We start from the raw sequence: 13,854 nt of genomic DNA on the forward strand, positions 1-13,854 counted from the left end.
TTCTTCCCACTGAAGAGTTATGCAAGAGGCATTTCCCCCACTGACACCCAATGGATTTAAAACACAAATTTATAAAAAGGGGGTAAAAAGGTTCAGAAAGGCTGATCTAGATTCCAGGAAGAGGTGGCGAGAGGGGTTCTTTATTAACCTCCTTTTGTTTCCTGTAGAAGGGGGAACCAATCATCTCATATGTTGGAAGAGGACTAGGGAAAAAATACATTTAACTGGCTAGTAGGCAGGTTGCCTACTGTGCTCATTTTAGCAAGACTAGTGTGAATTCCCAGGTTAAAACAGAGCTCCACCCAATAGGAGAAGCTCCACCTGTTCACATGCCAGGCCCCTCCCCCCCCCTCAACCACTGCCACATTTGGCACTTTGACAGTTATCCGCTCCCACTTGTTGGCAAGCGGGTGTACGGCCATCTACGACATATCCGGCTCCTCCTCATTGCCCCCACTGCCTTCTGGGACCTGACGGGACCTTTCAGAAAGCACAGCGCGACTCTGGCATGTGTAGTAGGAAACCAACTGTGAAGCCTGAAGGCTTCACTGCCCGTTTCCCTTTCTTGCAATAGCAGCACCTGCAGCCGAAGATGATGGACGAATCTACTTGGGGTGCCAACATTGCGGGCGTGCTGGACAGGAAAGCGTCCTTATGTTTGACTTTTTCCCCAAGTGGAGCTTCTGCTTTGAGGAAGGGGTTTATTCTGCTTTGCATTTCTGGCTTTTTTTGGGGTCTAGCCTCCTGTCCTGTGACATATAAAAAGCAGAGGTTCAGGTCTCAAGGAAGCACGGGGTAATGGGTTAAAGTACAAGAACCTTGCAGGTCTTGCTGTGACTTCTAGTCATTTACCATGCCGAAATTTTAGTAAAAGTTGTTATACCACACAAAGCTTGGTCTGAAGTTACTCAAGGAGTGCATGTAGAATCTTAATAAAAAGGGATGCGTCTACAACGGCGCACAAATGGTTCTGGTAACATCACAACAAGAGGTTACACTGCAACCAGTCGGTGTAGTACCTAGCAATTTGACAGGTTCTCTGGTAGCAAGAGGGTCCAGTAATACGGCTCCCTCCCTAGCAGTTTAGTCTGTCTCCATCAGTCCCCGGGAGCAGATTAGCGCTATAAAGACTTATGACCTGATCACTAGGAACGCAGAAGAGTTAAAGAGCACGTATGAGGTCTGTGCTATGTGCTTCGCGGGATCCCATTCTGGTTCTGGGAGTGAGGTAGCAGAGAAACGCTGACTGGTGGAGCGAGCATAGGCTCTGCATGTTCCTAATGCAACACAAGCGCATGTTCAAGTCTGTAGGACATGGGACGCCATCTTTTGGAGGAACTACACACAAGTGGCTCATCTCCAAGTTTGGGGACTGCCTTAATGTTTGCATTTTACATGACCGCGACCCTTGCCTGATCCTGGCAATAATGAGCACGCCTTGGGGTAAGGTGTAACCCCGGTTCTATAATGACTGTCGCCTGGCGTAGTCCGAAAGAACCCATCCCGGGGTAGGCCTTCTGTGTGAACCACACTTGGCGCCCAACATATGGGAGATGTCGTCATTTGCTTATTTGCAATACATACACACCATCAGTCTTGAACGGGGAAAAAAAAGTGCAGTCTGGACCTATAGAACGGAGTACCTGATTAATCGCTACAGACAAGAAGTCCAATCAAAGATCTGAACTACAAGGGCCCATTGTGTTTATATGATTTCAAACAGGTCTAACCACATAAAATGCCAAACAGACATCTGCCTCTTGGCTAGTTAGAAATACTCTTCCACCCCCTACTTGTCAAAACAAAAATTGAGATTTCAGTCGGCAGCAACTTTATGAATATTTAAGAAATTGAGGCCACACCAAAATAGAAAGTCTAATTTTACCTCTGACAACTGACTAAAGCTGGTCGTAGACAGAGGGTGGGTGGACAGGCTGATAAAGTTTGACCGTCTTCCCTCAACTTTAACACCAGGATATCACTCAATGCAAGTCAACAAAATAAGCAAACAAAGGGCTATAAATGTTAGCAGTTTAATAGTAAAAAGTCCTGCTAAAACTTCTGGAAAACAGTTCTAACTTCTGCCAGCTTGTCTATCCTCATTCAGATTCTGCTTGTTTCCTCTTGGAAATGTATCCCCAACTGTCACATCAACGTTAAAGTGACAATAAACCTATTGCGGGATCCGCATAAACACCGGCAGCCACAACCACCCACACAGAGAAATGCAGGACCCGCAGGAGTGTGCCATTAATTGTAATGGCACATCGCCTGCACTGAAAAATCACAACTGCAATGGGAACTGAGGTTGCTGTGTGGGCTGCGATTTCAAAAATAGTGAAGGGACTTTATTCCTGCGGGGCACGGCAGCCCATTGCAATGAAAGGGCTCTCACAGGCCTGACAGCTGTAAACCTAGTCTGAATGTTGACGCCTTGTTTAATCTAGGCAAGATGGAACTTGCCTATACTCCAGCAGTGGCATTATCCAAGGACCCTGCATCAGTCATGATGATGTCACAAACTTAAATAGCAAGAGCATAGTGTATTATTATATGCTTCGGGGACAGACTAGCGGCACGGAAAAGCAGAGGATCAGGTTAGTAAATATTTTCTATTTCCCCTAGAGCTAAACAAGCAGCTAATCCTTGTAGCGCAGTAGCTCCTCTGCAAGAGATTGTTCACGTTTCCGAGTCGGGTTTTAAATTATTAAAGCCAGCGGATCAGCAAAAGCATCAAGCGACTAATATTTTCAGTACGGGAGAATTCACACCAGCCCACTAAAACATGTACAAACGTTTTTTCAGATTTCTAAAGCAGCCGACTTTCAAGGCCGGCTTAAATAGGTTCTAAAGGCTTTTTACCTAGCTGTTCCAGGACCCTCCCTCCTTTGCGCAAAAAGTTATAGCGCCTACAAAATTGGGAATAGATTTATAGCATTTTTATCATTTTTTTTCTACTAGTAATGGCAGCGATCTGATTGGACACCTTTGACACTATTTTGGGACCATTCACATTTTTACAGCGATCAGTGCTATAAAAATGCACTGATTACTGTATAAATGTCACTGGCAGGGAAGGGGTCAACACTAGGGGGCGATGGAGGGGTTAATTGTGCTGCCTAGGGAGTGATTCTAACTGTGGGGACTCGCAAGGAGAGGCCACCTTTCGGTGTTCCTCTGTTCTGGGAACACAACATCAGTCTCCTCTCACCTGACAGGGCGTGGATATGTGCGTTTACACACAGATCCAAGTCCCAGCGGTGTGACAGGCAATCACAGGTGCCCAGAGGCATCGCGGCCACTGGGCACGTGCACTGGCTGCCAAGTGACGCAGCGGGCGCGCGTGACCAATAGGGGCACGGGAAGCCGAGGATGTCTCAAGACACGGTTACAACTGTCAACCCATCGTAATGTCTTCCCCCTCTGGGGACCTCAGTTTTGGTGCTGTTGGATGGTTGTCACAATTTTTACTCTGTAACTGTTTTGTATATATGTCTTAATAATAAAATGTATCAATTTTTTATATTTTTATTTTATTTTGTAACTCTTTACTGGTACCACAATAATCCTAATTGGCCCCTTTCTACTCTTCTTGGCTCTTTGGTTCGAGGACCTTAGACCCAAGTACCCTATATCTTGATCTCAAGGATGATGGTACCCTTCATTACAATATTAATTTATTTTACCCCTGAGGCTTCTTTTCAAATCACTTCAATACCAGGCACTTACGCCCCTTCCTGCCTAGGACAATTTTCAGCGCTGTCCTACTTTGAATGAAAATTGCACAGTCATGCAACACTGTACCCAATCTAAAAAAAAATTCATTTTCTTCCCACAAATAGAGCGTTCTTTTGGTGGCATTTGATAACTTCTGCAGTTTTTTTTCCCCTTTCGTTTAGCAAAAAATTATCAAATTTTTGAATTTTTTTTTTAAGTTTCTGTCATAAAATTTTGTTTTCCCCTTCACTGACGGGCACCGATGAGGCGGCACTAATATGTAGAACTGATGGGCACCGATATGTAGAACTGATGGGCACTGTCATACTCTATTATGGGGGCACTGGTTGGCAAGTGATTGGTACATTGGAGGGGGCTGTGCTAATAATCAATGTACTGATTATCAGCACAGACCCCCCCCCCCCCCTCTGACAGTGAGAGCTGCCGATAGGCTCTCCCTGTCAGCGTGAACCGAGAAACACCGTTTACCGCCACTTCCTGGTTCACGCGATGATCAGCTGTGATTGGTCACAGCTGATCACATGGTAAGAAGCCTCCGTCAGACTTTTTATCACGATCGGAGATGCGGCGTGTCAGACTAACACGTCACGATGCGCGCCCCAGTATGTTATCCTGCTGGACGTCAATAGACGTCCAGTCAGGATAACAGAACCACTTCCCAGATGTCAATTTGTGATTGACCGGGCGGGAAGTGGTTATTATTAGGACACTTACCTGTCCCTGGATCCAGCGATGTCTGTGTATTGTCACATAACGCTCCCCATCACAGATTGCTCCAGAAGTGACGTTCTGTCGCCGCCATCTTGCTACACCCCACACCATTGCACAGTAATGATAGAATGAGAAGGGGGCAAGCGGACATCTTCTTACACCCATCTGAGTTTCAGATTTCAGTTATTTTCAACACAAAACAGAGCGTAAAGGGGTTTTCCATCTTTTTTTTAAGTTTATTAAAAGTCAGCAGCTACAAAAAGTGTAGCTGCTGGCTTTTAATAAACAGACACTTACCTGCTCCACAGCTCCAGCGACGCGCCGGCCGGGGCTCCGCTCCTCGCCGGCCGGCGTCTTCATTCTTAGTGTGGGCACCCGGCAGTGACAGCTTTCGGCTTCACGGCCGGGCACCCACTGCGCATGCGCGAGCGGCGCCGTCCGATTGGACAGGCGCTCGCCTACAGGAAGGGACTGTGAAAAGGCGATTAAGCTAATCGCCTTTCCAGCCCCTCGGCGGAAGGAGGAAGTGGGACAGGAAGTCCCCTTCTCCTTAAGCCCCCACTCCCCCACCCCCAAAAAAATTACATGCCAAATGTGGCATGTAAGGGGGCGAGGAGTGGGTTAAGCGGAAGTTCCATTTTTAGGTGGAACTCCACTTTAAATACAGTGTTTGGAAATCTGACGGACTGTTTACATGTTAAATGTGAAAATCAGAGGTGTTCTGTCACGTTAGCAACCATGTAAGGTTAGCAGGTTTGCTGCTGCTTTAAAAATGTAACATGTAAACAGTCCGTCGGATTTCCAAACACTGTATTTAAAGTTGACGGTTCACCCTTTAAAAAAAATTCTGACATCACACGGAGCTGCGCCATCCTACCGACAGAATGCCGGTGTTTTTTTTTTTTTTTCTCAGCACATACCTCTTAATCACGATTTTGACCTCACGGCGATCCCGCGGGACTAGGCGTTCCCAAGCACTGCCTGTGATTGACAGGCCTCCGAACGGCGCATACTGCGCGTCACAGGTTGCCAAAAAAACCCGAACGTCGGTGCGGCTCTATACGGCGCCTGCGCACCGACGTTCGGGTTCTGTCGGCAACCTGTGACGCGCAGTATGCGCCGTTCGGAAGCCTGTCAATCACAGGCAGTGCTTGGGAACGCCCAGTCCCGCGGGATCGCCGTAAGGTCAAAATCGTGATTAAGAGGTATGTGCTGAGAAAAAAAATCTGTCGGTAGGATGGCGCGACTCCGTGTGATGTCAGAATTTTTTTTAAAGGGTGAACCTCCACTTTAAGCACATGAGCTCTGTTTTGTGTTGAAAATAACAGTGAAATGTAAAACTCTGGTGGGTGTAACAAGATGTCCGCTTGCCCCCTTCACACTCTATCATTACTGTGCAGGAGTGTGGGGTGTAGCAAGATGGCGGTGACAGAACGTCACTTCCGGAGCAATCTGATGGGTAGCCGAATGTGACAAGACACCGGCATTCCCAGCTAATTGGTTACATTGGCTCTCGGATGCTTCTAAGGGTAACCAGCAGCGAGGCCTTGCAGCTTAATAGCCGGTTCCCTACTGCGCAAATCAGGAGAAGGAAGAGGGGAGCCGAATTTCTGAGCGATGTCGCCGCGGCAAGGTCTCAGAAGGGAGGATGGGTACCTGTCAAAAACCGCAACCTACCCCCTCAAAATGTGGCACTTGAAGGGGGAGGAGGCCGACAAGCAGAGCTTCCATTTTTGGGTGGAACTTCACTTTAATTACCAGGGATTTCCTCACTTCCTGTTTAGCCATGGAACAGGAAGTGAAGGGAAATCTCTGTAATGGGGCACTGAGGGCGAAATAAACAATTCTGACAGCAGATACAACACTCCTTTGCTCTATACAAAATGAAAAAGTTTTGCATATAGTAATGCTTCGAGCATTCTGGTCATTTGAGTTCACGCTGCACAGAGCAACCAAGCACTTAATCGCTATCAGAATTATTTATAAAACAAGGATTCTAATTGGCTGCTGTGGGAGACAACATGTGACCATACTATCTCATAGACGAAGAGTCTCATGGCAGCTCTATTAGACTCCCACGTTCATTCATTCGAGGTAATTTCATTCAGACTTACCTCGGTCCGTCCAGAGGGCCCGGTGCTGCAGACTCTGGAAGAGAGACATGATCGGTGTACGGACGTTAGATAAGAACCGGTACAGTCCGCTTCTCTCCTCACAACAATCTCCCGCGAAACAAGGCCAACCTGCAAATAATTCTCCCGCGAAATGCCAGCCGCGCCGCACATTGGTCAGCGACTCCTCCAACCACAGCGCACCTGCACGAAAGCGAGCGCCAAAACCGTGCTAGCCAATCACAAGCTGCTCCCAGTACTGACAGGGCGCAGCGGCCCGCATGGCGCATGCGTTGTGATACTGTCATGGCGGCTTCCATGTTAATCCGTACAGCCGTTCTGCATTGAATTGTGTGGGCAGAGCCCGGGAGGGATAGAACAGCCATGGCGACCGGCGGGGGTGGAAGGTCGTTTCTGGCTGATGCCGGCCATGGGGAGCAGGAGCTGGACGCCAACTCCGCCCTGATGGAGCTGGATAAAGGTAGAGGAGAGGATGAGGCCTGGTCTGTGGGTGGAGGAGAGAGAACAACACAGACAGTCCTCACTTCATACAGAGAGAGAGGGCAACACAGACCGTCCTCACTTCATACAGAGAGAGAGGGCAACACAGACAGTCCTCACTTCAGAGAGAGAGGGCAACACAGACCGTCCTCACTTCATACAGAGAGAGAGAGAGGGCAACACAGACAGTACTCACTTCATAGAGAGAGAGGGCAACGCAGACAGTACTCACTTCATACAGAGAGAGGGCAACACAGACAGTACTCACTTCATAGAGAGAGGGCAACACAGGCAGTCCTCACTTCATACAGAGAGAGGGCAACACAGACAGTCCTCACTTCATAGAGAGAGAGGGCAACACAGACAGTCCTCACTTCACAGAGAGAGAGAACAACACAGACAGTCCTCACTTCAGAGAGAGAGAGGGCAACACAGACAGTCCTCACCAGTGGCGTCACTAGGGTTGGTGTCACCTGGTGCGGTAAAACATGGTGTCACCCCCCCCTCTGTCTAGGCTGCCCAGCACCAAGCAGGCAGCGCACGGGGCGCACCCCAAACCAGCCCCTGTAAATGATAGTATAGGGCCGTATAGTGGCAGGTTAGGGTAGTATAGAGTGGTATAGTGGCAGGTTGCTGTAGTGGGGTGGTATAGGACAGGTTAAGGTGGTATAGGGCATGTTTGGGTGATATAGGGTAGTTTGGGGTGGTATAGGGCAAGTTAGGGTTGCATAGGGCAGGTTGGGGTGGTACAGGGCAAGTTAGGGTGGCACAGGGCAAGTTGGGGTGGCATGGGAAAGTTTGGGGTGGTACAGGGCAGGCTGGGGTGGTACAGAGCAGGCTGGGGTGGTACAGGGCAGGCTGGGATTGCACATGGCAGGCTGGGCATGTCAGCTAAAAAAAAAAAAACGGGATGGTGTCACCCCTCTAGCGGGTGTCACCGCCTCCTCAGAGGAATTCCCCAATCCCCAGGGCGAGAGGTGGCCGGAGGCGGAGCACCCGCAGCCTATCTGTGCTCTCTGCTATCATCATCCCCGACCCCGCACAGCTGACGGCGGCGGCTCCATGACTATGCTCTCTCATCTCATCCATCCATCCCGGCCAGGAGCTCGCCTTGCTCTAATCCCCTTGGAAGCATAGGCCGCAAAGCTGCGGCCATCGCAGGTGGGGGGGGGGGGGCACGGCCAATGCTCACAGGATACCCCAGCTCTGCTGCCCCGGGCGCCAGGTCTATAATTCTAGGCGCAACGGCGACCTAGCGCCCGGAATTTGTCGAACCCTGTCCTACATCCATCCAACTTTCATGAACAGGATACTAATTTGATCCGACTTTGTGATAGTCTGACTTGTTCTTTGACCAATCAAAACAATCCCAGAGTGAGATAAATTATTTTTACTGCTGCTGTAATCACATGTCAGATGTCAAAAGTCGGATCGTAAGGACTAGGATCCTACTTTGATCCGACTTCAATGATATTCAATGGGCTGAAGTAGGATCAATGTCGGACCAAAGTAGTACAGGGAGCATTTTCATAGTCAGACAGACTTGTGTCGGACCAGTTAAGACAGCTCCCATAGGGAAACATTGATTTTCACACGTCATGCGACATGAGCTCCTAATGTCGGAGCGTTTGTCGGACCAGTGTGAACCCAGCCTGAGAGAGTAAAAAGCTCATTAAAGAAACATAAATAAATCACAGTGTTCTGATCACATTCATTAAATAGAAACTTCTCTCATCAACTGGAAATTGGCATCACCTGGATAATCTTCACGTAAGGCCGGGTTCACATCGGTATGACAAACGCTCCAACATTGGGAGCACAAGTCTCATGACGTGTATAAATCAATGGTTACGTATGAGAACCATCTTAACTAGTCCGACACAAGTCGATCCGATTTTAAAAAAGGTTCCTGCACTACTTTGGTCCGACTTTGATCCATCTTATTTATCTTCAGCCCATTGAATCTCTTTGAAGTCGGATCATCGTTTCAACTTATCCGACCTTGGCATGCAACTTGTGCTCTAATGATCTTATAAGGGAACCCCATGCCAAAATTATAAAAAAAATAAAAACGGCCTAGAGAGTCCTCCTCCAAGACCTTTGGTCTGGTATGGATTTTAAGGGGAACTCCTTCATGCCTGAACCATACCAGGCCACATACCCTCAACATGGTGGTCCCCTTGTGACGTCACTGCCCGGGGCATGATGGGTGAAGCTGTCACAAGGGGCGGGCCTCCGAGTGAATTCACCCGGTGGCCCCGCCCCATGGCTCTATAAGTAATGGAACACGGCGGCCTTAGCATTACAGCAGGAGTTAGCGTCTGGGGAAGAACAGAGGGAGAAGACAGTGGAGAGAGGAGAACAGGCAGCAGAAGGAGAAGAACCAAACCAGAGGAAGATGTCATCAGTGGGGGGAGAACCGGAGGATGAAGACATCGCCGGAGGGAGGAGAAATCGGAAGGAGAAGATATGCTAGAGCTGGTTTAATAAATTACTTTATCAAAAATGTGTGCGCTGTTTTTATTTTTGACACTTTTTTTAGGTGAATAGGTTGGGGCACAATGTACCCCATACTCATTCACATAGGGTTGGGGGGCCGGGATCTGTGGGCCCTCTTGTTAAAGTGGGCTTCCAGATTCTAAAAAGGCACACGCAGACCCCAACAACCATCGGCCAGGGTTGTTGGGAAGGGGCCCTTGTCCCAGAGCAGGGCCCCTCTGCCTTCCAAAGCACCCACCCCCCTATGTTGAGGGCATGTGGTCTGGTATGGTTCAGTGGGGGGTGCTAGCTCGTCCCCATTCTCTTTCCTGACCTGCCGGGATGCGTGCTCAGATAAGGGTATCGTGTGGATTTTGGGGGAAACCCCATGCAATTTTTTTTGCTGTGGGTGTTCCCCTTAAAAGCCATACCAGACCTGAATGTATGGTATTGGAGGGGGAGCCCTATGCATTGCCTTTTTTTTTTATTATTATTTATTTTTTAGATTGGTGTGGAGTTTTCTCTAAAGATTCATACCAAACACAAAGTGGCTGGTATTGCCGGAGTTTAAAGTCAGACTTGAAGTCACAGGACAAATGTACATTGATTTGGGTTATTTTCACCAAAGAAATGTAGTAGAATACATTTTGGCCTAAATTTATGAAGAAAGATTATTTGTTTGAAAAATAAACAAGGAATAACACGTTTTTTTGGGGTATTTAAAAAAATTATAAAAAAATAAATAAATCCCAGTCGTGATTAAATACCACAAAAAGAAAGCTCTATTTGTGTAAAAAAAAAATTCATTGGGATGCAGTGTTGCATGAAAATCGCCTGTGCAGCAATGGGTAAACGTGCCTGGTATTTAAGTGGTTAAACAAACATATGTGGTTGAAGATGAATAGGTTATTTTACACTTTATCAGCGTGTTGTATGTGTTCTGTATTTTAGGGTTGCGATCTGGGAAGCTCGGGGAGCAGTGTGAAGCCGTCGTCCGTTTTCCAAGACTGTTTCAAAAGTATCCGTTCCCCATCCTCATCAACTCTGCTTTTCTCAAGCTGGCTGATGTGTTCCGAGTTGGGTAAGTGGCTTCTGAGCATCTGTAAGATGAGCTGCTATTCATCATTTTGTAGAATTTTCATGAGAATGATTAAAGCGGAGTTCCAGCCTTTTAATCAGGTGCTTAAAAAAACACACCCCACCGCTGTAATTAACGTGCCTGGTGTCCTGAAAGGGCCTGGGCGCATATATACAGGGTGGCCACGGCGGCCATGGATAGATATATGCTATGCGTGGCGTGAAAGAGGGGGTGGCCCCCGTGTGCCTTTAATTGACGGGCCGCCACAGTTTTTTTTGGGGGGGGGGGGGGGGGGGTTATTTTATATGCTTTGTATATATACTAGGAGTACCTTGTCCAACTGTATTTTACACTACAAGTTGTGTGATGCTGTCTAAAGTATGTGGCTTCTGATGTAAGATATGTTTTATATGTATCCAGTTTTGTGACATGCATATTGTTTGTTTAATGTGCCTTATTTACATATAGCAATACAATCTTTATTAAAAACAAAAAATAATAAAAATTGTTGATTCTCATTGAGAGAGTAAAGTTCTGCTTGAATGAACCACATGTGTCTTTATGCAGGAATAATTTTCTCCGACTGTGTGTACTGAAAGTGACACAGCAGAGTGAGAAGCACCTGGAGAAAATCCTCAATGTGGATGAATTTGTCAAGAGAATCTTCTCTGTCATACATAGCAATGACCCAGTGGCTCGTGCAATTACATTGCGGTAAGTTTGAACAACTTGTGTTTTTCTGTTCATACAGGTTCAGAACCAGTGCTACATATATCAGAGGAAGACTACTTTACTACTTTTTTTTTTTTTTTAAAGGCAAACTGTACATTTTTTAGGTTAATAGCAAAAAATAAAGATGTGTGGGCCTGCTAAAAGAAGCTACCAAACTGGCTGCAGTATCATCAGTGCTGGGACAAGATCCTTTAGTATCCATGGCGTAAAGGACCCCCCCCCCCATGTTAGCTGGGAACTACATCAGCCACGTAGATTTCAGGTCCTGACCTTTTTGTGCCCTCTTCTGTTAAATTGCCAAGGCAACCAATTCCTGCCTGCCCCTCGACCGAGTTCTGAGTATCGGAACACATGCACATCCAAATGCTTGCAAACACTTTGTTCATGTGCACTTCATTCTCCAGAAAGCCGTTTTGTTACACAAGCAGGTGCCAGAAATCTCAAGGTTGTGCTGTGGTTTCTTTCCCTTTATTCCCTATTGGCTGCAAAGTGTGATGGGTTGTCTCCATAGCCAATTGAAAGGTAAAGGCACCAGGAAAAGGTAACTGGAACATGACTATGAGAGCTTTGGCACTGTTTGCGCGATACAGAGTTGCAGTATTTTCGGGTGCTTGGTCACTAAGTGAACTAAGCATGAGTGTGAGCACCAGAACATGCCTACATTATAATGCTGTAAAACTGGTTTCTCAAGCCCACGGGTACACTGGAAAACAATTTTTGAGGATGTCATGTGGTATACAGCCACTCTACTTTTTAGTTGGTATTTTTAGGCCTTTATAGTGAAGGCATTGCAAGCTTACAAACTTCTTTCAGTCTTTATGGGGAAGTAGCCATATAGTACACTGATAGAATCCCGACTGGTTCATTCTAGGGTTGCACCGATACCAGTATCAGTGCCGATACCGAGTATTTTCACAATTGCTTCGATACCCTTGCCGTGCGATTTGAGCCCATACAAAATGAAGGGGCTCAAATCGCACTGCAAAGAATTGCATGCGATTTGAACAGGAATGCGGTGTGATTCCTGTGCAAATCTTGTGCAGTTTCCTGCACCGCTCCTGTGTGAACCCAGGCTTGTCATAGTGACTTCAGGCTGGGTTCACACAGGAGCGGTGGGGAAATGGCATGCGTTTTTGGACAGGAATTGCACCACATTCCTGTTCAAATCAATTGCGATTTTTTTTGCAGTGCAATTTTGAGCCCATTCATTTTATATGCGCTCAGATCGCACCGCAAATGTATTGGTCCCGGCGAATACTTGACCGAAAGTATCTGTATTCGTACTCGCCGATAAAAATGTGATATAGGTGCAACCATAATTCATTCACCTTTAAAGAAAGCTGCAGTTGCTGACCTCTCATTCTGCCATTTCTATTCTGTTATTTCCATTTTTTTTTCTTTTTTTTTTTACTAAAGAGAAGTATGGCCAAAGCGTTTGCACTTATTTTTGAAGTCCTGTGACCCAGAATCAGCCAACAACAACAGTGGGCTAAAGTCTTCTGTCGGCTGACATCACAGGGCTGCTCCAATCTCTGGAAGTATCCAGACAATAATAGCGGCTCAGCAAAACGCTGAGAGCCTGAGCCAGCTGCTCACATCCCCTCCATTGCCTGGCACTCCAGTGAGCGCTGGAGGGCAGAGCAGAGAGCAGTGATGAACAGCTGTCTCATTATCGACCAGTTCTCAGGCTTAGAGTGGGCTGGGGACAGCTGCAGCATCGGACTGATGCTGCAGCCATTAAGATGAGTATGTTGTTAGTGTTGGGGGGAGAGGCGGTTTCTCACCTGCCCGGCACAGTTCAAACTCCTTTAATGACGGAATTTGGTTTCGGTAACCTCCTGGTGCCTCTCCTCTGTTCAAATGCGTAAAGTACAATTCTTTTTGTAACAATATTATTTTGTGACTTTCATGTATGCCGACATATATTTCTGTACCGTACTTATATTTTTGGCACAATAAACCATTTTACTGATTAAAAAAAAAAAGATGAGTATGTATGTATTTATTTTTTACTTCCTGCACTACTACTTTTAATATAAATGTATAAATTATACATGTTCTCTTCTTTATTTGTATCAGGATGCTGGGTAGTCTGGCTTCCATAATTCCCGACCGAAAGAACGCTCATCACAGTATACGTCAGAGTTTGGATTCACACGATAATGTGGAGGTGGAGGCTGCAATATTTGCTGCCGCCAATTTTTCTGCACAGTCAAAGTAAGTGTTCATTTGTTGTTCTGTATTAAAGAAGACTTTTACATAAATCTCAACATTAGTTTATGCTAAAAGATTCTTTTGCTTAAAGAAATATGACAGCTGCCATCGTTGACATCTTAAAAAACTAGTCACCTGGCAGCCGTTGTCTTCAATATATTCTGACCCGATGATCTGTTAGAGAGCTGGAGGAAGTGCCAATGGACTATGAGTGCAGTAAACATTGCACTTGTGTTCTCTTGATAACTACAAGTCTGTCTGCCATTGTGGCGTTTTTTTATTAAAATTTCC

At 46.6% G+C, this 13,854-nt stretch overlaps 2 protein-coding genes across 2 annotated transcripts in view; one reads left to right on the forward strand and one right to left on the reverse strand.

The window, feature by feature from the left end:
* The window catches only part of DTL (denticleless E3 ubiquitin protein ligase homolog), a 51,574-nt gene extending 44,801 nt beyond the window's left edge, over window positions 1-6,773 (reverse strand). The window contains exon 1 of the mRNA XM_040351480.1: window positions 6,564-6,773. Within this exon, the coding sequence (XP_040207414.1) occupies window positions 6,564-6,612 (49 nt within the window). The 5' untranslated portion in view covers window positions 6,613-6,773. The remainder of the gene's footprint in view (window positions 1-6,563) is intronic.
* Window positions 6,774-6,838: 65 nt separating this feature from the next.
* INTS7 (integrator complex subunit 7) overlaps window positions 6,839-13,854 on the forward strand; it is a 94,166-nt gene continuing 87,150 nt past the window's right edge. Inside the window, exons 1-4 of the mRNA XM_040351479.1 lie at window positions 6,839-7,041; window positions 10,491-10,620; window positions 11,185-11,331; window positions 13,429-13,566. Coding sequence (XP_040207413.1) covers window positions 6,945-7,041; window positions 10,491-10,620; window positions 11,185-11,331; window positions 13,429-13,566 — 512 coding nt within the window. The 5' untranslated portion in view covers window positions 6,839-6,944. The remainder of the gene's footprint in view (window positions 7,042-10,490; window positions 10,621-11,184; window positions 11,332-13,428; window positions 13,567-13,854) is intronic.

This window comes from Rana temporaria, chromosome 4 (assembly GCF_905171775.1).
Source record: "Rana temporaria chromosome 4, aRanTem1.1, whole genome shotgun sequence".
In the NCBI taxonomy this organism is placed as follows: domain Eukaryota; kingdom Metazoa; phylum Chordata; class Amphibia; order Anura; family Ranidae; genus Rana; species Rana temporaria.